At 43.1% G+C, this 26,725-nt stretch overlaps 1 protein-coding gene across 4 annotated transcripts in view; it reads right to left on the bottom strand.

Moving 5' to 3' along the window:
* Window positions 1–23,762, bottom strand: part of Dapk1 (death associated protein kinase 1) — a 207,803-nt gene extending 184,041 nt beyond the window's left edge. The window contains exons 1-2 of one of the 4 annotated variants that reach the window (XM_008833093.2): window positions 23,689–23,762; window positions 22,634–22,805 (exon numbers count right to left, since the gene is read on the bottom strand). In XM_008833093.2, coding sequence (XP_008831315.1) covers window positions 22,634–22,695 — 62 coding nt within the window. In that variant the 5' untranslated portion in view covers window positions 22,696–22,805; window positions 23,689–23,762. Of the gene's footprint in view, window positions 1–22,633; window positions 22,806–22,910; window positions 23,021–23,064; window positions 23,114–23,450; window positions 23,527–23,688 lie in introns of those variants that run through there. The other 3 variants (XM_008833095.3, XM_008833094.2, XM_008833096.2) reach the window with 3 other exon arrangements.
* Between the last annotated feature and the right edge of the window lie 2,963 nt (window positions 23,763–26,725).

Below are 26,725 nucleotides of genomic sequence, written 5' to 3'. Positions count from 1 at the left end.
TTTCACAACAGCTAAGAGGAGGAAGCAGAATAAGTGTCCCTCAATTGACCAGTGGATAATGAAAATATGTTTCATTTATGCGATGGAGTTTTACTCAGCAGTAAAGAAAGATGAAATCATGAAATTTCCAGGTAAATGGATGGAACTAGAAACTGTTATACTAAGTGAAGTAACACAGACTCAGGAAAAAAAAAAATGCTGTATGTTCTCCTTCATGTGTGGATCCTAGCACCAAATCCTTGTGAGTATGTACCCAGACATAACTACATGAACCAGGATAATGGCAAGGAAACAGGGGGGGTAAAGGAAAAGAAAGAACCTGAAAGAGAAGAACAGTAGGAATAAAAACTGGGTTAGTTTAAGGGGTGGGGGAGGGTAGGGTATACAAGGAACCTTGGGGATAAAGGGAAAGGAGGAGCTCAAGAGAGGAAGGACCATAGGAGAAGGGTATTATTAAGGGAGAAAGGGGGGAAATGGGGGTACCTTAATTGGGGAAACCATGATGAAGGGGTGAGACAATGCAAGAGATAAATAATGTCTAGCTAGTTTTAAAAACCAGAGGGAACCATATTACTCCAACAACCTACTGACAAATTATCCATACCAGATCAAGAAATATATGTCTAGGTAAGATGTGCAGTTTTTAAATGTAGACTTACCATAAAATACAGCAACTTGATTCTTAGGTATGTACCTAATTAAAATATATGTTCACACAAAAACTGAAATATATATATATGTGTGTGTGTGTACATATAGATACATTTATATGTATATGTTCACAACAGAATGAATTAAAATAGACAAAAATCAAATATTACAAATGTCCATTAATTAGTTAAAATAAACACTAAATAAAATAGGTCAACTAATTCCAGGGGACTATGAGCATCTCTCAAAATGTCCTGTAATTGTGGTGGGTCACCTGTCCTCTTGATCAAGGAGGCTGAGGAGACCCCACCAGATGGACTTGAACCAGTGTCCAGTCTACAAAGAGGAGGGTCAACACAGAGGAATCATTTCCTCCATGCTTCCAAGCGAAGCCAGCCATGGTCAACAGGACCTTTGACTTATCTTCACATAGGCAGAACTGGTAAAAGAAAGGAGCCAGGGGCTCCTCCCAAGGCCATGTGACCCCTGAGGAACAGATCCTCAAACGAGTAAGATATAAGAGTAAAAATAAATTGGTTTATGTGGGCCAACTGTATGGCCTTAAACACCCAAAAGGAAAGTGTAACCAAAGATTAAAGGTGCCAATATAATTTTTTAAGAGTCCATATGTATAGCTAAAGGCTACATAACAAGAAGCAATGCCAGAGAGGAGATACCTTCTTTTGAGCTGTTGGCCGGGGTGACCCAAGGAACTCCCAGATAGTAACCCAGCATAGAACTGGGAAAATGAACAGCAGACCCCAATCTTATCTAAAGGAATATTGACAACTAATTGCTGCTAGATGAGGAACAGCTGACCTTCCTAAACAAAAACCTCTAGATAGGCTGACTAGATTCACCACATGGACAAGTAGTGGGGAACGGCTGGGGGTGCCAACAACACAGCGGATAGTAGCAGGGATAACAGAGTATAAGGGCTCTAGTGGGGGGAGGGAGACTGTGGGAGGGTGCCAACTGGGAAGTAGGTGTACAGTTGAATAAGATGCTTTGGGATGTTCTGTGTGATATACACACACAAAAAAAAAATCAAATTTTTAAAAATGAATTATATTTGAGGAGGAAACATAAAAAGTTACATCATGTTAATTAGTAGAGGTGATAAACATTACCATTGAAATCTACCCGATGACTTTATAAACATACACAGGTGCCAAGGATCCCAGTGCAGCCAAATATGACTAGTAATAATCAGATACATTCAGATTAGAGATGCATGCGCCAACATCTCAGTGTTATTAGCAAAAACAATGAGTCTTTCTGCAAGAAACAGTATATTTTATAATAAAATGGAGATCTTTTTTATTTTATTTTTTTGTTCTTTTTGAGATAGGGTCTCCCTGTAGCCCCAGCTGTCCTGGAACTCACTATACAGACCAGGCTGGTCTTGAACTCACAGAGATTTGCCTGCCTCTGCCTCCTGAGTGCTGGGATTAAAAGCGTGTGCAACCATGCCTGGCTGGAGATCTTTTTTAAAGGTTAAAAACTCACTCAATTTTATGTCTTACAGAGCTTATACTGAGTTCGATATTGTATAACTGTATTAATTCAACAGCAAACCTAAAAATTTTATAGCCACTTTTGAAAGAGATGTATTTTTGCTCTGGAAACTGTTACTGAGTATGTTAAAGCTGTAATGAAATGCTTCTGAAAAAAATACTGTCTGAAATTATTTTACTATTAGCTATAATATTTGCTTTATCAATGTTATATTCGATGTAGAAGACAAAAATAATTAAACCTGGAGTATAATATACTTAATAGATTATATGATTTAGAAATACCTTCCTTGGGTGGCTCTTGGTAACCATCCTCTTATGTGAAGACCTGACTTCCTGATAGCTCATCCTCATCAGATTCTGGGATAAACTCCTAGTTACACAGGGACAGGAGTTGCCATATGCTGTAAGCTAAGATTTCAAACAGAACCTACATCCATACTGGAACTTCAGCAAGCCTCACCTGTGCCACTACAACTTCAATGACAGACATTTCTTCAGTGTAGACAGTTAAAGTGCTACTGGTTCAAAGCCAAAATTTTATTGGGCTATTTGAGCTTTTTTAATAGTGAAATCTATTACCTTCCTCTGTATATGTTATAACATTCTTGTGACCAATACTTGAAAACTGCTTAATGTGATTAACTTGAAGGATATCTTTAGCAACCCTATTAAGACCTGTCTTTAGAGATCTGGCTTTGGTAGGCTAAGGCTGAGATCCTAGCAGACAGCCTGAGAGGGTGGGTTCTGACCTCCATCAGTGTAGCATCTCTGACCTCAGCAGATCACCAGAGAGTGCTGAGTTCTGGCCTCCCTCTCCCAGAAGGCCTGAGAATGCAGCGGACTGCCTGAAAGCCCCTGGATCCTGCCTCCAGGTGGTGGTGAGCTTCCCCTAATTGCAGCCACACCCATCCCCCTACCTGAGATTTGGCGAGGCCCCTCCCAAGGCCCCAGGGCAGATCTGACTTTGGTAGGCTAAGGCTGAGATCCTAACAGAGAGCCTTGAGAGGGTGCGTTTCAACCTCCATTGGTGGAGGTGCCATTGGTGTAGTGGCTCTGAACTCAGCAGACTGCCAGAGAGTGCCGAGTTCTGGCATCCCTCTAGCCTCCCTCTGGTATATGGGCTGAGAATGCATGAGACTGCCTAAGAGCACCGGGAACCTGCCTCCAAATGGTAAAGGAAGCCTGAGTGTACTGGACTGGAACCTGAATTGGGCTTCTGTGGGTGCTCCCAAATAGCTGATCTGAAGCCATCGGTTCCCTCCAAATTAAACCTGAGATAATCTGAACCCTGTACCAATCAGCTTTGCATAACCAGTAAAGAAAGCATCAAGGCACCCCAATAATACAAACAGAAGCATACTTCAACTTAATTCAGAACAGAATCATAAACAACAAAAGAAATTCACATGCTAAAAAAAATCACAAGGGAAGAATAATAAAATGGAAAGCCAAAACACTATGTCCCCTCCAAACCCCACCAATCCTGTAGAAGAGTTCTACAAGGAGAACCCCATAGAGATAACCCAGGACACTGAATTTAAAAGAACAATAATAAAGATTATCAAGGAATTCAACAAATTTAAAGAACACACAAACAAACAAATCAAAGAATTAAAGAAGATAGGGATAAACTTCTGAATGAAGTCACAAAAGAGATAGAAATATTTAAGAAAACTCAAGCAGAAATGAAGAAGGAAGTGCAAAACTCAATAAGCCAACTTAAAACAACAGGGGAAAGCCTCACCTCTAGAATGAATGAAATGGAAAACAGAATATCAACACTGGAGGATAAAGCTGAAGAATTGGACCACGCAAGCAAAGAGTATGGAAAAATTTTAAAAACACAGGAATGGAATATGCAAAAGATGTGGGACACCATGAAAAGTCCAAATCTACAGATCATAGGAATTCAGGTTAATAGTGCTGACCAGATCTTAAACAGGATTATAGAAGAGAATTTCCTGAAATTAAAGATTCCCAAAATTAAGGAAAGACATCCCCATACAAGTACAATAAGTATATGGAATACCAAATAGAGAGGATCAGAAAAGATACTCCCCACAACATATCATAGTAAAAACACTAAATGTACAGAACAAAGAGAGAATACTGAAAGCAGCAAAAGAAAAACAAGTCACATACAAAGGAAAGCCCACCAGAATTACAGCTGACTTATCAATGCAAACTATGAAAGTCAGAGGAGCCTGGACCAAGGTATTTCCAGTTCTACATTACAAGAGATGTCAGCCCAGAATACTATACCCAGCAAAAATGTCTATTATAGTTGAGGTGGGAAGAAAAATCTTCGATGACATGAAAAGCCTGAAAGAATACATGTCCACAAAACCAGCCCCTCAAAGAATACTTGAAGCAATACAGAGAGCAGAGAGAGAAACAACTATAGCCCAGGGGCAACAAAAGAAAATTAAAAAAGGTATAATCTAGGAAACACAAAATTAGAGAACACAAACAGCAATCAAAATGATGGCAACCAATACACACCTTTCAATAATAACCTTGAATATCAATGGACTGAACTCCTCAGTCAAACACACAGGCTAAGTGACACTATAGGGCCTTAAGGAACAGATTAACCCCAACTCAGTAATAGTAGGGGACTTCAATACCCCACCATCTCCATTAGACAGGTCAACTGGACAAAGAATAAACAGACATCTGAATTAAATGATACCATACATCAAATGGACCTAACAGACATCTTTAATATTTCACCCAAGTACCAAAGAATACACTTTCTACTCAACACTCCATGGAACTTATTCAAAAACTGACCAGGCACTGGGCCACAAAACAAACCTCAACAAATACAAAAAAATTGAAATAATGCCATGCATTCTATCAGACCACAATGCAGTGAAGCTCAAACTCAACACTGGACAAAGCCCTATTCACTACATGAACTCATGGCAACTGAACAACAGACATCTAAACAATGAGTGGGTCAAAGAAGAAATTAAGAAAGAAAGAAAAGAATTCCTGGGATTCAACAAAAAGGACAATACAACACAACACAACCTCTGGGACACTTTAAAAGCAGTAGAGGGAAGTTTATAGCTCTAAGTGCCTACATTAAAAAATTTGGAAGAGCCCAAATAAATGACCTAACACTGCAACTCAAGGCACTCTAAAGGCAAGAAAAAATGAAACCCAAACCCAACAGAAGAGAAGAAATAACAAAAATCAGAGCAGAAATTAATAAAACAGAAACAAAGAAAACAACACAAAGAATCAATGAATCTAAGAGCTGGTTCTTTGAAAAGTTAAAGAAGATCGATAGACCCTTAGCCCAGTTAACCAAAAGAAAGAAGGAGCAAATCGAAAACAACAAAATCAGAAATGGAAGGGGAAACACCATAACAGACGCCCAAAAGTTCCAGACCATTATAAGCAAATAGTTAAAAAACCTATACAATACCAAATTTGAAAATATAAAAGAAATGGATGGATATCTAAAGCCATGGGAACCACCAAAGTTAAACTAAGAAGAAATCAACAGTTTAAACAGACCCATAATACAAAGCCTCCCAACTAAAAAAAAGCCCAGGCCCAGATGGATTTACAGCAGAATTCTACCACACATTTAAAGAAGACCTCCAACCAATACTACTTAAATTATTCAAAATGAAAGAAACAGAGGGAGAACTCCCAAATTCCTTCTATGAAGCCAGCATCACTCTAATACACAAACCAAGTGAAGACACAACCAAAAAAGAAAACAATAGACCCATATCCTTAATGAATATAGATGCAAAAATTCTCAATAAAATACTTGCAAACCACATACAGACACACATCAAAAAGATCATCCACCATGATCAAGTAGGCTTTATCCCAGAGATGCAGGGATGGTTCAATATACACAAGTCAATAAACATCATTAATCATGTAAGTGGACTCGAAGAAAAAAACCACATTGTCACCTCAATAGATGCAAAAAAGGCTTTTGACAAAATTCACCATGCATTTATGTTCAAAGTCTTAGAAGGAATTGGACTGGAGGGAACATAACACAATTAAAGCTATACATAACAAACCCACAGCCAACATCATTCTAAATGGAGAAAAATTGGAAGCATTTGCATTAAAATCAGGAACCAGACAAGGATGTCCACTATCTCCATTCCTTTTCAACATAGTGCTTGAAACTCTTGCTAGAGCAATAAGACAGGAGAAGGAAATTAAAGGAGAACTAATTGGAAAAGCAGAGGCCAAACTATCACTTTTTGCAGATGATATGATACTATACCTGAGATCCCAAAAGTTCCACTACAGAAAACTCCTAGAACTGATCAACACTTTTAGTATAGTGGAATTCCGGAGTCATTCCAGAGGAAAAAAGAAAGAAATGTTGAGGCTGAGATGAAACAGAACACTATAGGGCCCATCTCTGCTCCCAAATCCTCCAAAGACATTAAAGACTTCTACAATGAAAACTTTAGATCTTTAAAGAAGGATACTGAGGAAGACATCAGAAGATAGAAGGCCCGCCTATGCCCAGATGGATTGGTAGAATCAATATTGTGAAAATGACCACCTTACCAAAAGCAATATAAAGATTCAATGCAATCCCAATCAAAATCCCCATGACATACTTCACATGACAAAACCATCCTTAAATTCGTGTGGAAGCACAAAAGACCCTGGATAGCCAAAGCAACCCTGAGCACAAAGAGCAATGCTGGGGGGATTACTATACCAGATCTCAAAGTATACTACAGAGCTATAGTCATAAAAACAGCATGGAATTGGCACAAAAATAGACACATGGATCAATGGAACATCACTGAAGATCCAAACCTGAACATGCAATTTCAACCACCTCGTAGTTGACAAAGTTGCCAAGAACACACAATGGAGGAAAGACAGCTTCTTCAACAAATGGTGCTGGCAAAACTGGTTCTCCACCTGTAGAAGAATGAAACTAGATCCTTATCTTTCACCTTGCACAAAAGTCAACTCCAAATGGATCGAAGACCTCAACGTGAAACTGGAAACCCTGAAACTATTAGAAGAAAATATAGCTCTGTAGTATACTTTGAGATTTGATATAGGTGTAGGAAAGGATTTTCTAAATCAGACAGAAGTAACTTGGGAATTAAGGTCAGCAATCAACAAGTGGGCCCTCATTAAACTAAAAAGCTTCTGTACAGCAAAAGAATCAAGAAAGTGAAGAGAAAACCCACAGAATAGGAAAAAATCTTCACCAGTGACACATTTGACAGAGGTTTAACATCCATAATATATAAAAAACAAAGAATCAAGAAACGAAACAACCCAATGAAAAGATGGGCTAAAGATCTAAACAGAGAGTTCTCAAAGGAGGAAATAAAGATGGCTAAGGAACATCTCAAAAAGGGTTCAACATCGTTAGTAATTACGGAAATGCAAACTCAAATCACCCTAAGGTATCACCTTACCCCAATAAGACTGGCTAGGATCAAGAGAACAAATGATACCAAATGCTGGGGAGGATGTGGAGAAAGGGGAATGCTCATTCACTGCTAATGGGATTGCAAACTCACACAACCTCTGTGGAAAACAGTATGGAGAACTCTTTAAAAAAAACTAAAACTGAACCTACCATATGACCCGGTAATACTGCTCCTTGGTATATACCCAAAGGACTCACCCTATTGTAGGAACACTTGTACAACCATGTTTGTTGCTGCTCTTTTCACAATAGCTAAGAGATGGAAGCAACCTAAGTGTCCCTCAACTGACGAGTGGTTAATAAAAACGTGGATATTTACACAATGGAGTTCTATTCAGCAGTGAAGAAAGATGAAATAACAAAATTTTCAGGAAAAATGATGGATGCAGAAACTGTTATGCTAAGTGAAGGAATACAGACTCAGAAAAACAAACAACATATGTTCTCTCTCATATGTGGCTCTTAGCACCAAATCCTTTTAAATACCAGGTCCTTTTAATAAGATGATGCTATAAAGCAGTCCCTTCTACATTTAATTAATTTAATATGGTCAGTCTCATTCTTCCTTAAAGAATTCTGTTAAATTGAAGTTTGGCCTAAATCTTGTTCCATGCTTTTGTGATATAATTTTACCTAAAGAGACTTCCATGTATCATGAATCCATTTACAGCAAGTGGCAAATTAAATAACTACCATCATCACGACTTTAGCTGAGCCTGATCACTAAATATCGTCACAACTGGGCTTGTTGACGGTTGTGCTCATTCATTAAAGGAGGGCCAAGCAAGGTCATTGGACCCTCACTGCATTATCCAGCCACTCTTCCCAGCTAACTGTATGTAATTTGGCCCTAATCACATGTGGCCTCCTGGATTTCGGGAGGGTTAAAGTATACAATTTGGGGAAGGCTAGGAAGAGAAGGTATGACCCATGCTGGGTAAAGGCTTTCCAGTGTGTATACCCTCAGGTCATATATAACCTCAGCAACCCCTCAGTTATCTCAGTAAGTAAGCTCAATAAATTCATCGGCTCCCCAGTAAAACTTTAATCAAACATTGGCTTGACACTAGAACCTTAAAAGGGAATAAGCATTGCTTAGCAGTCCCTGGAAAAGAATTCTCAGAACAGATGGAAAATTTATTTGTTAATGCTATTGTCTCATACTTTAAAAAAAAAAAAAAAAAAGAAAATGAGAATGTAAAAGATGTTAAAAGGATATGGGAATGGAGATATTTTCCAAAATAGACAGAAAAAATGAGAAAGCCTAAGCAAGTGATGAAGATCTGTATAAGTTTGTTATGATCTATAAAGGATGATACAAAAATAATATACACATAATCTTAAAATGTCTATGGTCATAGTTTAGCCAACTAGTTTATGGAACAAAATATATATCTAGTCAAAGTTTATCTGAGAATATTTTTTTTTAACCCAAGCCTTATCTACATAGCACATGATAATTAAAAGCAGCAGACTGGTGGAACTGACCCTACTGGATGTTTAACAGCCATAGTTTGAGGCCTACACTAATGTGGTCAGAGGGACCATACTGGTTTTTGTCCGTCTGTCCACAGCATTAATAACTCTTTGAATAAACTCCACACACAACAATCCTTCAGTGTACCCTTGAAGCCCCCATCTGAGATATTTAAGAAGTGATGGTGTGTAATTAGAGCAGTGATGAGCATGGAACAGGGAAAGTGACTCCTTGTTAGTTATGACCCCATGGGTGGCTGCCAAAGCAAGCACCTATCTCAGTTCTGATTTAGGCTTTCTACCATTGTGTAAGTCTATCTCACCTATTTGATTGGAGGCACAATTGCTAAGAGACGATGCCCTACTTTACACGTGTATTTCTCAGGCAGGCAGTCAAACCTCAATGAATGCACGAACAGTGGGTACAGGTTACAGTTCAAATGATCGTTAACTCTGATAGGTCTATTTATGTTGCTTTTTTTTAATTGATTAAAATCATTTTATTTTTGTTTTTTGAGATAGGCTCTCCCTATATCCCTGGCTGGCCTGGAATTCACTAAGTAGACCAGGCTGACCTCATTCTCACATAGATCCACCTGCCTGCCTCTGTCTCTCAAGTGCTGGGATTAAAGGTGTATGCCACCACAACTAGCTTTTGTTTTGGTGGTCTTTTTTGAAACAAGGTCTCCCTATAGCCCCAGCTGTCCTGGAACTCAACTATGTAGACCAGGCTGGCCTCGAACTCACAGAGATCCACCTGCCTCTGCCTTCCAAGTGCTGGGACTATAGGCGTGTGCCACCATGTCTGGCCACAGCCAGCTTTTAATTAAATCATTTTTATTTCTTGATATTCTACCTGAACTCATCTGATAGACCAAATTTCTAGGCATGTTTCTTTTCAAGTTTGTGATACCTTAGAGTTACTTTTCTTTTTTTTAAATCTTTTTCTTTTATGTGTATGAGTGTTTTGCCTGCATGTATGTATGAGCATCACATGTGTGCAGTGCCCATGGAAGCCATAAGATGGTGTTGGATCCCATGGAGCTGGAGTTACAGATAGTTGTGAGCTGCCTGAGGTTGGTAAAGGGAACTAAATCCCAGTTCTCTGCATGAGCAGCCATTTCTCCAGCCCTGCTCAGCTTTACTTTTACAGACTAAAGACACCCATCCAATGGGCCCAAAGAGAAAGAGGAATCCTAAACCAGCCTGCCCTTCAGCAGCCATGTTCCCTGAACAAACCATACGTTAATCCAGGCCACTCACAAGGACAGCCACTCAGCATTTGTCCATGGGCATCACCCCAGCAACTGGCAGATCTTGGCCATTAAACAAATGAGAACAATTCAGTCTTTCAACCACTAATCTAATGGGCTTTTCTTGGCAAAGGCAGTTTTGGCTTGGCCAAGCACCCATTTTCACATCTCAAATTAGTACGTGTCAGAAATGAATGGGGCTCCAGATCTGCCCTGTGTCTTACTAAGCAGCAGACCCGGCCTGGTCAAGAGCTCAGATGTACACACTCATCTCAGACTCCTCTTTGCAGTAAAGATCCACAACAAAAACCAATCGTGCCTCATCAAATGCCTCATATCAAATCTGGCCACTTCAGGTGGATTTTACTTTAAAATGCAAGCCAGGAAAATGAAACCTACATATATAGGGAACTTAACACCACATTTAACCATGGATTTACACATTGGCACACAGTCTGGAGTGACCACCCCTCAAAGCTGGTCCGGGCAGCCTTCTTCTGAGCAGCTCCCAGAGGAGGCCAGCTCTTGGTTGTCTGCTTCCTGGAGTGCACTCTTCTCTTTTTGTTTTCTTTTTGTCCTTTTGAGACAGGGTCTCCCTGTAGCCCCAGCTGGCGTGGAACTCGCTACATAGACCAGGCCGGCTTCTGCTGGCACTCTTCTTTTTAAAAGATCTTCCTGGGGGCTGGAGAGATGGCTCAGTGGTTAAGAACACTGACTGTTCTTGCAGAAGACCCGGGTTCGAATCCAAGCACCCACAAGGCAGCAAACAACTGTTGATAACTCCAGTTCCAGGGAATCTGACAGCTTCTTCTGTTCTCTGCAGGCATTGCATGGCATGGGTGCACTTATCTACATGTAGGAATAACATTCGTACACATAAAATTAAAAAAAATAAATAAAATGAAAAAAAAAAAAAAGATCTTCCTAACATGGGGTGGCTGCCTTTTTTTTCTTAAGAGCTCTGGGTAGACTTGGAAAAGAAACTCCTTTAAGCTCTACCTCCAGCAGCCAGCTTTCAAATGCAGAGCTGAATTCCTCCTTAGGAGTTTCAGATGAGCTCTTGGAACTGCCAGCAAGTTGCAGGACTCACCACGGAGCCCAGCACAGGAACTAAGTCTTGCCTCAGAGGCAGCCAGCAAAGACTACCCATGTAGAAAACTGGCTCAGGTAAACAAGGTCAAGGAGCCACCCAGCACACTGAGCCCAAGAGGACGAAAGCAGCAGAGAAAATGCGTGGACAAGGGTGGAGCCTTTGAGACTCCAGACACCAGAGCCAGGCTAGAACCCTGAGTATGCAAACGAGGAAAGCAGACAGAGCCCCAGGAACACAGACCCAGAACAGGTTTAGTCTTCCACTCTTGCTCTCGTATTAAAGAACCACAACCTCCTGAGCACCTACTGTTTGCCTATTACAGTGCCCAGCACTTTACACAGATCATAGGCATCCTCACAGCAGCTTTAGGAAGAAGGTAGGGGAATCATTCTCATTTTACAAATGAGAAAACTGAATCTCATAGAAATAGGGATATCTCTATGGTAATAGTGTGCTGAGTTCGGGGATAGGATCCTCTCTGGAGCTCACGGGAAACTTGATCCCTAATGTACCAAGGGAGAAGGGGGTCTTGGGAAGGATTATAAATGGAGTACTGATAACCTCGGGGTGGATTAGTTATTCCTGGGTGGGCTGTTCTGAGTGGGTTCAGTTCTTCTGGCTTGCTCTTGCTGACTTTCGCTTGCCCTTTCGCTCTTTACCACAGAATAACAAGGCACAAAGGTCCTCAGTAGACAGGGATACTATGCCCTGAGACTCCCAGCCTCGAGAACTGTGAGTCAAATAAGCTTTTGTTTATGTATTATTCCACTTGTAGTATTCTATTATAGCAACAGAAAATAGACTGAGACAGGTCCAAAAGTCATCTGCACAAGCCAAGTATCAAAGAATACAAAGTGAGTGCTGGAGAGATGGCTCAGTGGTTAACAGCACTGAGTCCTTTTGCAGAGGACCCAGGTTCGGTTCCCAGCACCCACATGGTAGGTAACCAAGTGGCCAGTTACTTAATCCAAATTCTGTTTTAATTTTCTTTTTCTTTTTTTGAGACAGGGTCTCCCTGTAGCCCAGTTAGCCTAGAACTCTCTATGTAGACCAGGCTGGTCATGATGTCACAAGAGATCTTCCTGCCTCTGGCTTCCCAGTGCTGGGATTACAGATGTGCACCACTAAGCCTGGTCCACACCAGATCCAAATTCTTAGAAAGGAAGTAAAAGCTGGGGATTTATGGTGGAATGACCCTAGACGCACTCTGGAGAAGGCTGTGGGTAGAAACGGCCTAGTTATTTCATTTTAGTATGGGCTTCTTCCCCAGCTTATAACTTCTCTCAACATAGGAAAGTATTTCAAATTACCTGCACCTAGGGCTAGCATGTAGCTCAGTAGTAGAACGCTCCCCATGAATCCCTGGGTTCCAACTTCAGCACCCCCAAAAAATATTGCTTGTAAAGAATGGCCGATATTAATTAGGAATATTCTTAAAATTAGGAGTGCCCAAATCAAACCCAAAGGACTTCATGTTTCTACACTGTCATCAAACATCAGTTTCCCAGTTCACTGCTACAGTTGCCAAAAGAGGGTGTAGAGGAAAGCAAACGCTTATGATAAAATCACACCTCCACTTGTGCTAACTCACTTCCTCTCCCAACAATTGACTCAGAGGTCTGAAGCTCTCTGGGAGGATGCGATGGTCTTTGGAGCAGACTCTTATAGGTCTAAACGGGAGAACTGAAAACATCTTCCTCCCACCACTGTGAGAAAAAGAGTGACTACAATCAGGCCCTGCTGGGGACCCACTGCAGCCTCTGTATATTTAGATGACTGGGGACAGAGCCAGGAGGAAAAAGCTGCAGGGGATGGAACCCACCCCTCTTATCTGAAGACAGAGGAACTCCCAAGAACTACAGCACTGGAAGTCTCCCTCTTGCCTAATAGCAGAGCACAGCTGATTGGAGAAACTCAAAGTTGCAAAGAGAACAGGTGGAGACAACTTTCGTGTGCGTTTACATCCTCACATGAATGCATGTAAATGTGAACCCTGGGAACCTGTTGTCTCACCCAGCTTTTACATAGGTGCTAGGGATCTGAACTCAGGACCAAATGTCACAGTTTTTTTTAGATTTTGAAATATCTGCATAAAGTCACCAGTTGAACTTTCCTAATCTGAAAATCAAAAAAAGCAAAACATTTTGACCATAATTATCAGTAATTAAACAGTTTGGATTCTAGAACACTGGATTTTACATGTTCAGATTAGGGATGCTCAATCTCTATTTTTAAGGTAGAAGCTAAGTTTTTAGCACCTGTTGGCTTACCAAATTTCTAAGACAGCATCTGTGTGCAGCACACGTGATTCAGCCTCTCTATTTTGAGGGGTCGTCTTTTACGTCTATAGTCTACAGGGTACATGCACCTTTGGCACCTACAGCTTTTCTATACACCCAACGACATGCAACTCCTAGTCTATTAAACATGATAACTCAAAGGGTTGGGGCACTTCATCACTCTTCCACAGACACATATTTCTGCTACTTAATACAAACCACAGATGAAAAAAAATAAGCCGTACAGGGGAGGCAAAGCAACAAAGAACTTAACGGAAGATGGGCACATCAGAGCTGAGCTGACACTAAATACTGACCTCTTCACATCTTTCCCAGCATAACTGCCTATTTTGTTCTCACAGCACCTAAAATGTACAAACCATGCCTACCGTGCAGCCTGATCACAGACAAACCTATGTGTTGCTGAGCAGACAGATTAAGAAGCCCAAAGAAAAAGCTAACCCTCTTTAGGATGAGACTGAAGAAAGAGAGTGAGAGTACTTTATTTACACATTGTACTTAACTGAAAAATTCTACACTGCAAACCAGGCATGGGCAATTATTGTAATGTCTCAAAAATCCTTCTGGAAATATTTATGTTAAAAAGTAAAAGGTGGGGGCTGGGAAGCTAGTTCAATCAGTAGAGTATTTGCTACACAAGCATGAAAAGCTGAGTTCAATCCCTAGCACTCAGCCAAACATGGTGGTACATACATGTAATCCCAGTGTTATGAGGTGGAGATATGTGAATCTCTAGAGCTCACCGGCCAGCTAGACATTATCTCAAAAACCAAGCTGTGGGGCTGGAAAGAAGGCCCAGTGGTTAAGAGCACTGGCTGATCTGCTCTTGCAGAGGACTGGGGTTCAATTCTTAGCACCCTGAAGGCAGCTAACAACCATCCGTAACTCCAGTTCCTGGGCATCTGACGCCCTCTTCTGACCTCTGCAGGCATTGCACAACATAGGTGCACTTACACATATGAAAGGAATCCACTTGAACACATTTAAAAAATGTATATAGGTCCCAAGGAACAACCTGTGGTCTCCACAAATATGAGCTCACACCTGCACCTAAATTTGTGCCCAGGCACATGAGCGTACACCAAAAAGCAAAAGTTAACAGTTGGGTGGGGTGTGACTCAATGGTACAGCTTTTGTCTCAGCTGCACAAGCCTCTAGGTTCAGTCTTGAGTACCTAAAAAAAGAAGTTACATGGTTTCAAAAGGAGAAAAAGAAACTACTGGCAGAAGCATTCAACAACAAAATGAAAACTTACAGAGGTTAAACAACCCTTTTCCAAAACAACTGAGACCTCAAGTGTTTCTGATTTCTATGTGCTTTTAAGATTTCAGAATACTTGCATATACACACACAGGGATCTAAGTGATGGAACCAAAGTCTAGGCATAAAATTCATTTGTTTCATACGCATACTACACAAAGAGCTTAAAGATAATTGGGGACTATGCGTGGTGTATGCATGCGTGGGTGTGTACCTGACCTTCATGGAGGCCAGAGGAGGAGGCTGTGGGCTCTGCTCTATTCCCTTGAGACAGGGTCTCTCAGTAACCCAGAGGTAGGCTAATGGCCAGGAGTCGGAGTGATCCTCCTGTCTCCATCCCTTTGGTTTTACCTACGAAAGATACGCAAGTCAGAGAGTTATTTTAAACCACTTTAGTTGGAGGACATAGAAAATCAAATGCCTACTTTCTTTCCCCCACCCTATCCTAACTAAATGCTTAGAATTCATTTAGAATGTCAAGAAAGGCAGTACTAGACTTGTGATTGATAATTATATTGCTACGAAGTTGCCTGGAAGGCCAAGAGATGATGAACTTTGCTCAGATAAAGTTGTCCCAAACCAAAAGAAAACAACTGACCATCACCTTCCACAGGAAATTCCAATTGATCCCACACAAGTTCTAAGCTGGAAAGACCAGCACTACTCAATGAAATGCAAAGCTACTGGCCATTTAGGAAGAGACCCAGGGGAGAGACCAGATTCTTACACACCACATTATCTGGAAGTTAAAACATAACGCAAGAGTTTTGTGAAGTTTCTAAAATACTCAACCTTAACTTTGAGACTTGACCAAACATTATGCCATGTGCTAACACATGTAATTACATAGCACAAGCCATTTGGAAAAGGAAAGAAAGTTCCAGTCAGTACATTCTTATGGCCTGAGGGAGTACCGACAGGATAGGAGCCTATGGCTTTGGCAGAATTCTAATGAAAAATTTCGATGAAGTGGATACTATACCACAGTTTTAATCCGAAATGTCCTCCACAGGCACCCCAGGAGGCTGAGGAACCTTTAGGAGGTGGGGCTGAAGGAAGCAGGTCACTAGGGGAAGGCCTCTGAAGTTTGAGCCCAGCCTCTGGCAATGGCTTTTATTGTCTGATTCTTGGTCCACCACTACATGAACAGTGCCTACCAGACATTCTCATTGTCATGGGCTGAGATGCTCTACCATGCCTTCTCCACCGTGATGGACAGGAACACCCTGTGAAACCATGAGCCAAAAATCCCTCACGGTGTTTTTGTTATGTATTTGTCATAGCAATGCAGTAACGATAACTAATACACTATTCCTAGCCAACCTCGCGATGTGTCTGTTGAAGTGGACTGGTATGACAGAGCTGCCCAAAATACCTCCCAAAATACCAACTTGATTTGGCTGAAAAGAGGAAAATGCCACATCCCAAGTACTGCAGACAACAGTTCAGTCCTACCCAAAGATCTGCGGCTGTCTCTTGTCACCTATTAACCAGCTGTCTTGGGAAAGCCACTGGGCCTAACTAAACACTGACCAGGTAAATGGAAAGGAGGATGCTGACCATCCAGGCTTCCTCCACCCTGTGGTCCCTAAGGTCTGGGGGCTGCCTGGCACTAGGGGAAGCCACTCCCCTCCCGAAGGTGATCAGAAATCCATCACTACTGAGATCATGTTTTTATTTCTATAAAATGCTTAGCTAGGTTGGGTATACATAGCAATTGACTCTGAATTAAGAATACATTTCCTTGCTTACTCGAGCAACATAACCTTGACTTTGTCATCTGCACCCCCCCATACCATCTCAGGAGGTACAGTGCAGTGGCTTTAGTACCTCCCCACTCACTCACCCACCTCTTCCCACCCCACCTGGAGGGAACTAGCTTATGCCTTCAGGAATTAAAAACTCTACTGGGAGACAGGAAGACAAATGGTTCCCTCTCCTGGTTAAGTGCTTGTATGTAACTCATGGAATGAATCTGAGCACCCCTCAGTGTGTTCACAGTGGGTTTTCCTGGGGCTTATCAATGCAATGGACCTTTTAGGTTACTGGAGGTGGGCTAAAAAGAGCATGCATGTAGCCCAGGAAGTTAGCTCCAAACCCCCTCTGCTACTGGTACCGCTGAAACCCAAGTTCAACCCCAGAAGGGAAAGCGAGCCTTCAAACAAACTGCCATTACTAACACTACCAACATTCTGCCTGCATGGCTTTATTAGACCTTCCCAAAATGCACAAGGCACTGCTAGCATATGTACAGAGACACATCACCTAAGGACAAGATACATGCTGAGAAGTATGTCGTCAGGCAGACTCTCCATTGTGCTGACATCACAGTGTGCTTACAACATGGCTGCACCATGTGTCCATCACTCAATATGGCCTCCTGACGTTGAAAACAGATGGCTGCAGCTGGTGTAACTCAGAATACTGCTTACAGTAAGCTTTTCTTCATACGTAGGAGTTCATGCTAAACGATTAAAAGTACAGCACAGTAAATACACAGTAACAGCTACTTACGATTGTCAAGTATAATGTGCTACGCAAAGCTATACGTGTTACAGGTTCATACAGCTGCCCATACAATTGGGGTGTGCTTACCCAACCTCCACATTAGTGATATGTGTGGCCTCACCAGGACAATGGCGATGACATCAGCAGACAATGGGAATCCCTCGGCTCCATTATAAACATCATTACACAGCACATGACTGTGTCTCAGCTTTACCTCTTAAAGCTCTGCGGTCTTGCCTTTCAGAGGAAACATCTGAGAACATTCAGTCAGAAATGAGAAGAGAAAAACTCCACCTAGCTCTGCTGGACCAGGCTGACCTCACTACTCAGCCCAGCTGCAGCCTCAGAGGCCGGCTGCCACAGAGAACACTCACCGGAATGCCTTCTCCCTCCTGGCCTCACGGGGTGACCACTGTCCTCAGCTCTCTATTTCTTACTCCAGTTAAAATGCCTACAGATTTTATGACAAATGAGAATACAACCAATCTGAATTACTGCCCTCCACCCATTATTCAGCTAATGTGAAACAGTTAAAGCTCCACTGCAATTATTTTGCTTAAAACTGATCTCAGACTTGGAAAATTCAGCAGCTGTGCTCCTTCCTGTTGGGTGGCAGAGTCTGGAGACGTGAAAGCAGTCTTCATTTCTGTGAGCTTTGGTTTCAGCATCCTCAGTGTCTGCTCACCATGGTCAGGTCACCACTTACCGATATCTATACATTTCTCAAGGTACTCTTCATGCATCGACCCAATCACCATGCATTTGCTGAGCACCTACTAAGTGCTGCATATCTAGTTAGGCATTAAATGATGAACAAGTTCAAGGTCATTGTACCATGGGCAATCAAGTAGACAATTTGAAGTGACACTTGCTTTGATACGGAAAACAGGATGTTAAACGGAACGCATCAGGCAGTGACTGTATGTCAGATGTTCAGAGCCAGGGTCTCTAATTCACCTACACCTGTAAATGTGGGTGTCTTCCCATTTTCCAAATCAATATACCAAGGTGAATCCACAAGGCACCAATAGCATCAGCCTCTGCACTTGAAGTCCACCCCATTCTGATCTTAATGTGGCCCTGGCGCTCTACATTTGTTCATTCATGGATCACACATCACCTTGTGTGTCTTCAGCACACTGTACATCCTAGAGTAAGGACCACAGTGACACCAGACCACAGAGCACACCCAAAGGAACTCCAGAACAAGCTGCAAGGGCCAAGAGGAGCAGTGATTGAAACCCCGGCGGGAACATGGTGCTGCAGACAAGTCAACTGTCTTCTGTAAGGGAAAAAATCATCACGGAGGGGCTGCAGAGATGCCTCAGTGCTTAAGAGTGCATGCTGTGCAATCAAGAACTGAAATTCAGATACTAGCACTCACATAACAAGCCAGGCATCCCACATAACACCTGAAACCCCAGGTCCACAGCTCTGAGAGTGAAGGAAGAGACAGGAGATGGCTGGAGCTTGCTGGCTTCCAGCCGAGCCAAGAAAATGTGAGTGACAGAGTCCAGGTTCAGGAACAGACCCTGCCTCAAAGGAACAAGGCAAAGAGTGATAGAGGGGGTCACCTGACCCCTCTTCTGGCCTTCATGCACATGTACATGTGCACACACCTGCACACACATATGCACATACACATAAATAAAAAGTGAATAAATATTTTTAAAATTATTACGGAAAAGACTTACTAAAGAAGTAGACCATAGGTCACATAAGGGCAGGCTAAGGGGCAGAGGAGAGGGCCAGTCCCTCAGTAAAGCAGTGGACAAGAAGCAGGAGACTCATAAGTCAGGCTGACAGCCAAGAGCATAACCAGAGCCACTGGTGGGCTAGCCAGCAAGCAGCTGCCCAAAGCCCGAGGTGGTAAGATATTCCAGGGAGTGCTGGGCTGTTAAAATGACCTGGTGCAACAGCAGACAAGAAAACTGCATTTATCAGAACTCCTCTCAGGGAGCAGTGTATACCACCAAGGAGATTCTGTGTTCAGCACTCTGGTGGAGAGGGTGGGGTGCTGGACAGCCTCCTGGAGTCAACAGTGAGGGTCACCAAAGTCTTCTAAAGATGTTGGGCCTCTTTGCTTCTGCTTGGAGAACAGAGCACCAGACCATGGCCGAATGATGCCGAATCAGACAGACCAAAGCTGTCAGCTATAACAATGGTCTCCAACAAGACCTTTTCACACAGTGGCCTCCTCCTCAAGAAGGTAAACAGAAACTTAAAGAATTAACAAGTGTATCAGCCTACCTAGAACACCATCTATCTTGACCAGTCCTACAGATACCTGTTCTCATTTAACTCTTTATAAACTGCTTTTCAATGTTAGATTGATTTTCTACATCTGTGAAATAATACTAGGTTTCTCATTGCATAGATGAAGAGCCCAAGGGTCAGAATAGTAGTGTTTTCTCTGTAATTTTCATATCTCAGAGAAGGAAGAGGGGTATGCCTGATTCAAACTGCATTTGTTTAACGCCCATGGCCCCCTATGTATACCAGAATAGGTGGGTGACCTGTTCAAATTATAAAGCTATCAGATCTAGGCTACCTGTCCAGCGGTTGGTCTAACCAACCACACCTGAAAAAAACATGTAGTTATAAAGGTCTTGGGCAACACACAGATACATGGATATGCATTCAAACACACACACTCTTTGTTTTCCCAACAGTAAAATAACAGTGTGTTCTACTGCTCTGTCATTTTCCCTTCTAGATACGGACTTTCTCAGACCATTTATAAGGTGAGCAGCTACCACTTAATGATTATTAAGGACACACAGACGGGGCTGGAAAGATGGCTCAGTTGTTAAGAGTACATGCTGCTCTTCTGGAAAACCTGAAATCATTTCCCATCAACCACATCATGTGGCTCATAACCACCTGTAGTTCAAGCTCCAGAGAATCTGATGCCCTCTTCTGGCCTCTGTATGCACCTGCACTCATGTGACAGACAGAGACACACACAGAGATACACATAAATAAAAATAAAATAAACCATTAAGAAAAGACAAAGTCTTAAGTCCTGGATGCTGCTCTCCTCAGCAGTCACTGCTCACAGCTTACAGCAGTGCTCAGAACTGCCTTGTGTTAGTGCCACACATTTGCCCATTTTCACATCTCTGTCCTTGAACATCTTTCTCCACTCTCATCCTCCAATGACAGATGGCATCACATAAGTAGCATCTACCTACCTCTTCAGCTTACATTAAAGTGACTATATCCAAGACAGACATAGGACCACAGGACATGGGAAATCTTTGGAAAAAGTCAACCATTCGTTCCATCTTTTGGCAAAAACAAGAGCAGTTATACAAGATGGATGGGTATGTATGTTTTACTTTTAAAATCCCCACCACCCACTATTTCCAGTGCACTTCTTTTTAAAATTCTTGGACCACATGAATTATTTAATAAACAACTCATCAATTAGTCTTGTACAGAGGAGAGAAAAGCTATACACAGAAATGTAGACAGAGCCAAAATCAAAGCACAATGCTAGTGACAAATGAGCAAACCATCTCCCCAGTCATTACACCCACACAGTGAGGATCACAAATCCTCTTGCCAACCACAGGGAAGCTTCCCTTTTCCCCCTTTCTCTTAATATATAATTCCATCAAAAGATCTTAATGTGAACAAGGTCAACACACTTTATTCATAAAGCAATCATCTCACCTAATTTTAACCAACCATTTGTTTTTGCAAGAGAATTTATAGAATCAGGCAACCTCACAGAAATGGAATTGGAATCCTTTTCTACACCCTATTTTCTAGTTCCAAAAGAAAATTCCACATACACCCCTCTTGCTGTAAACCACAGGCCAGGGTGATTTAATTCCAGTTAAGCCAAGCATTTCAACTGCACACTCTTAAACATCAATCTTAACCATATTCATGAAATGTGATTTTTTTTTAGAACCTTGCTTTTTATTCACTCACTAAAATCTCCAATATATAGTTATCTCTTCATAATCACAGGGTCTGATCACCAACATAGAACACACACACAAATATTCTGTTACAGCAACTTCTTACAAAAAATTCATTTTCATTCCTGAGCTATCATTTGAATTTTTTAAGTTTAAGTAAAGACATGTTTCACAATTCCCATTAGGTAATCTAGGGTGTGGATTTTTTTAGATTTCCTTTCCATGAAGAAGAGAAAAAAAAAAGGTTGGTATGAGGATATCAGGTACATGTGGAAAAATACAAATTTCAATCCACACACTGTATGAGTAACTATATACCATGTTTGTTTAAAGATCCTTTTGCCTACTTTAGTCACAACGCAAATACACAAATTCCACAAACCGATTTTTAAATGTAGGTCTGAAAACTGAGTTTTTTGCTAACATAAAGCAGAAATCAATGCACTCCACAGAATACTCAAAACAGCCACCCGTCCTTGGATGCTTCCATAGAAATCATTCTTTGTTCAGTTAGAAGCTGAAAACACTGTGCTGAGAATCACAGCTCCCACCGGTGGAAATAAGCTCTGAATCCAGACAGCTGCACTAGGCTCTCATTGATTTGTTAAAAATTTAACATCACAAATGGTACCGAAGCCATCACCATCACCATGCAGGTAATCAAATTCCTGGTTGAAGAAGTTTTAAAATTCACACCCAACATCTAGCAAGTTTCCACTACCTACCTACCTACCAATCCTGGCTCCTGTTACACTGAAAATTCAGCACAGGGGAAGAGTATTAAAATTTTAAAAGCCCATTAATTAATTTGTGTTCCGCTTAAATCACACACTGGAGCTCACTCCAGATGCAGTTAGAATCTTAGCGTTTGCCTAATTGCTTCAGAAGGGAGAAGGCTGACAGGAGTTAGTGCAGACAATTAAATCTGTTCTTGTCCAGGGGTTCTGATCAATACACTGCATAAAAATTAAGCACTGAAAGGCGGCCAGTCCTCCACTGCCTTGGATCAAGCAGTTTATTTCTGGTCCCAGGCCTTCCCTGGGTTTATTAGCAACTGTTTTCTCTATAATTTGCACATCTCGGAGAAGGACGAGGGTGCCACATTCAAACTGCATTTGTTTAACGCCCACTGCCCTCTATATCTGCCTTCCCACACCCAGCGGCGCGCGCTTCCGCCACTCCTGGTACCTGCCAAGTTCCTCGCCGGTATCGTAGTAATCATCCACGTTTTCCTGCTTGAACACAGTCATGATAAACTGTCAACGCCTCACCAAAGCCCAGGGCACTTGAGCTCCGCTTCCCAGACCATCACCACTGCTTCTTGCGCCTCTGCCGGCCCCTCATGCATCCAGCTCCAGACCTTTTTAAAAAAAAAAAAAAAAGGAAGAATAAAACGACAACCCTAAAAGAAGCAGAGCTCCAGGGCTAAGGCCAGGTCTCCCGGGAGCAGACTGGAGGGACGCACCCTTTGTTAAAGCCAGGCTCGGGGCGCCCCAGTTCGGCCCCCGAGGGCCCCCCACGTCCCCGATCGCGGGTGGGTCTGCGGGCTGGGAAGCAGCTCCGGAAGTGCCTGGCGTCCCCGCCTCCGCTCCCTCCGCCCACGCCCACCTGCTCCCCACCTCCAGGGCGCAGCGGAAGAATGAAGCCGCAGGCAGGCTCCGGCCCGCGGTGCCACCCCTGCACACCCCCGCACCACCCAGCCTCGCGGTCCCCGGAGGCACATTCCTGACGACTCTCCGTTACCGGGCCGACAGCGTGCGGCCACCCGGGGGAGCAGGGGCGGGAAGGAAGCGGCCGGTGGAGGCCTCCCGCCCGGGTCCCCGCGCCGCACACAAAGCGGCTACCCAGCCCGCGCCACCTGTTCCCACCCGGACACCGGGGCCGTGGGCTGGCTGCGGTCCTAGTCCTCCCGACCGAGTTCGCCCCGGCCAGGCCTTCCCTGGAGCCCGGGTCGCGGTGAAGGTTCTGCCGGAGAGCCTCCCGGGAGGGATACGCCGCCACTCACCGGGCGCCCGGGGATCCCGCTCCTCCCGAGCGCGCTCGGAGGCCGCCCGGGGGCCACAACGCAGCGTCCGGGGCGCCTGGACCCTGGACGCCGAGGGTCGCCGGCCTCTGCGCGGTGGGAACAGTGTCCCCAGCTCGGTTCCGGAGCAACCTCCAGGCTCCGCACTGCCTTGGGACCGGGGCGGGGGGGGCGGGGGCGGTGCGGACCCCGAGTGCGGCTGGGGGCGCAGCCCACCCACCTGCGAGCTGCCCGGCCGGCGATGCGGGCTCCGCTATGCTCACGGCTCCTCCCGGCTTCGCGTTCCCGACTCGCTGGCGCGCTCTACCGCGCACACCCCGCACACACCCACCCGCCCACACCCACGCCGGCGAGGGAGGGGGCCAAGCCGGGCTGCACGCGGGTCACACCTGCCCCCCTCCGCCTACTTTATAGACGCCCGATGCTCTGGTCCCCAGAGTGTACTGAACCTGTATGGGCCAGGCGTGGTGCCGAGACTAGGAAGACCATAAAAGATACAACAGGTTTTTAAAAGATCTGGCCCTGGAAGCCTAAGACCTGATGGAAAAGACAGCAAGTAAATAGTTAATAATGTAAGGTCGTTCTAGAAGAGCTGCGTTCTGTACTGACAACAAAACAGGTTAATGGGAGAAGGGAGGAAGAGGGCCACATCAAATGGAGTCTTCAGGACAGGTGTTTTGAGCTGGGATCTGAAAGTAAGAAGGTGAGCAATCCTGGAAGAAAAAGGTTGAGATGTCAGAGGCCCAAGGAAGGAACCACATCTAAGCTTAGGTGTCCTGTCCGTAGGCCACAGGTTGTTGAGTTGAAATGTCGTTTGTTCTACTTGAGCTGTACAACACACATCATATTCCAAGACTTAGCATGAAAACTAAGAATGGAAACTATTTCCTGCCTTTATATTAGTTACATTTTCCAAATGGTGATACTTTGGTTGTATTGGGTTAAAAAAAAAAAAGCATTCAAGTGCCCGGCTTGGTGGCCCACACCTTTCATCCCAGCACTAGGCAAAGGCAGGCAGATTTCTGTGAGTTCAAGGCCTCTCTGGTTCTACATAGTTCCAGGCCAGCTGGGGCTGCAGGGATATCTTGTCTCAAAAAAACCAAAAACAAACAAAAAAACCATTCAAATCAATTGCACCTATCTCGTTACTTTTTAAAACGTGGTGACTACAAAATGTCACAACAGTACTCATGTGAGCTAGGACTGGCTTCAGTACAGAAAACCCAGCTCCACTGCTGAAAAGAGCATCCATTTACCCATATTTCACTAATTCTTACCCCAGTCTCTCAGTGAGCTTTCGCGGTGGGAACACAGAAAGGACTAGAAGTCCAAAGAGTACGAACTGCAGAAACTCATTAGTGAGACCTCAGAGATATCAGACCCATGCCATTGCTCAAAGCCTTGAGCTTTCTAAAATGACTCAATTCAATAGAAGTTTCCAACTGTGGCGGTTTGGGCCTAAAAGAATGCCACAAAAGCATGTTCCTCAGGCCATGTGCCAGATCCTGATCTTGGGACATATTCCCCCAGCTGGGAGTGGTGTCACACATCTGTAATTCCAGCACTTGAGTAGAGGCAAGATCCAAAGCCAGCCTCAGCTATATAGCAAGTTGGAGGCTAGCCTGGAGTACATGTTACAAAGGAAGAAGAAAAGAGCCTCACTGGCCCACAGGAAGAGCCCAGCAGGCTTGATGATGGTGATGGTGAGGTGACACGTAAGTGGTGGATCTGAGAATCAGTACAAAAGGATCTTGAGAAGAGAGAACAGTACAAATATAATAACAGCAAAAGGCGATGTATCTGGGAAACACGCAGATGAGTGCATTTGTTGGAAAAATTAAAAGCACAGGTGTTTAGGAGAAACCTGGAAGGTGCTTATGGATGACTGTTGTGGGTAATATTTTTCCTGCAAAACAATTATATTTTCCTGAAGAAATTGAAAGGACTGTATCTAGTTGGGGCCTGTTAAGGCTGATCACAGAGACTTTTTTCTGGTGTAGTGAAACTGAAATTTTGATTTATGAATTTGGATCTAATATTGGTGGACCAGCTGAACACCTCAGATGAATTATGCATTTCCGGGTTGTACGTCTGCACTAATTTAGGCAATGTTTTATAAAAGGAGATTGTGGTAGTTTAAAACAGTGTTCACACATTCTTTGACTTTCCTCCAATCGGGTAGAATTTGGAGACTGGAGAGATGGCTCAGCAGTTAAGAGCACTGGCTATTCTTTCAGAGGACCTGAGTTTAGTTTCCAGCACCTACATGGTGCTAACAACCATCTGTAATTCCAGTTCCAGAGGATCCAACACCTTCTTCCTACCTCTGCGGGTATTGTATGACATGGGTGCATTTATATACATGCAGGGAAAACATTCAAACACATAAAAATAATTTTTTTTAAAAAAGTGGAATTTAATTCTTATTCCCATGGAGATAATGCCCCACCCTGATTGTTTGCTTCTAAGAAAATCTTCGGGTACCACAGTGTGATTTCTTTCCAAGGTTAGCATTCTCTCTCTTTCTCTCTCTCTGTCTCTCTCTCTCCTTTCCTCCTTCCTTCCCTCTCTCTCTCTCTCTCCTCATCCTATGGCCTGTTAGTGCCCTGGTTTCCCTGGGACTGCAAGGTAAACAGGTAAGTGGAGAGATCAAAGAAAGAAAAGGAGCTACCCAAGAAGGTCTGTCACTACCCTCACCCTCAGTTCACAGCTTCCAGTTCAGGTCCTATGAGTCACAATTTGGGAATGGTTGTTACATAGTAATAGATCAACTTGCAAGAAAATCAGAAAAGCTAAAGGAAATGGACCTTTCAGTGCCAGATTCTAGACAGGTGAAATTTTTTTCCCTCACTTAATCTTTACACAATTGTGTAAATTAGCTTTCCTAGTTTATATTTAACCTTCTTAGTCTCAGTTTCATCACATATAAAATGGGCACAAGGGCCAGTGAGATGGCTCATCAGGTAATGGCACTTGTCGTGCAAGCCTGAAGACCTAGTTTGATCCCAGAATCAACTGTGGAAAGACAGAATCAGCCAACTCCAGAATTTGTCCTCTGACCTACACACACACACACACAATAAGCAAAGTAAAGAAAAAATTAAGTGGGGACAAGAATAGACTTGCATATTCCTCAAAGGTGTTGAAAGACTCTAAAGAGATAACATACCAAACTGTTTTGCACATTACACAATACATCAGATTAGTTGGCATTCTATTTTGTGTAATGTTCCAAGCAAAAACAGTTCCAAGGAAAT

This window comes from Nannospalax galili, unplaced genomic scaffold (assembly GCF_000622305.1).
Source record: "Nannospalax galili isolate Female #2095 unplaced genomic scaffold, S.galili_v1.0 scaffold1096, whole genome shotgun sequence".
Lineage (NCBI taxonomy): Eukaryota > Metazoa > Chordata > Mammalia > Rodentia > Spalacidae > Nannospalax > Nannospalax galili.
The sequence above is the reverse complement of the archived record's forward strand: the minus strand, read 5'-3'. Positions and strand labels throughout refer to the sequence as shown.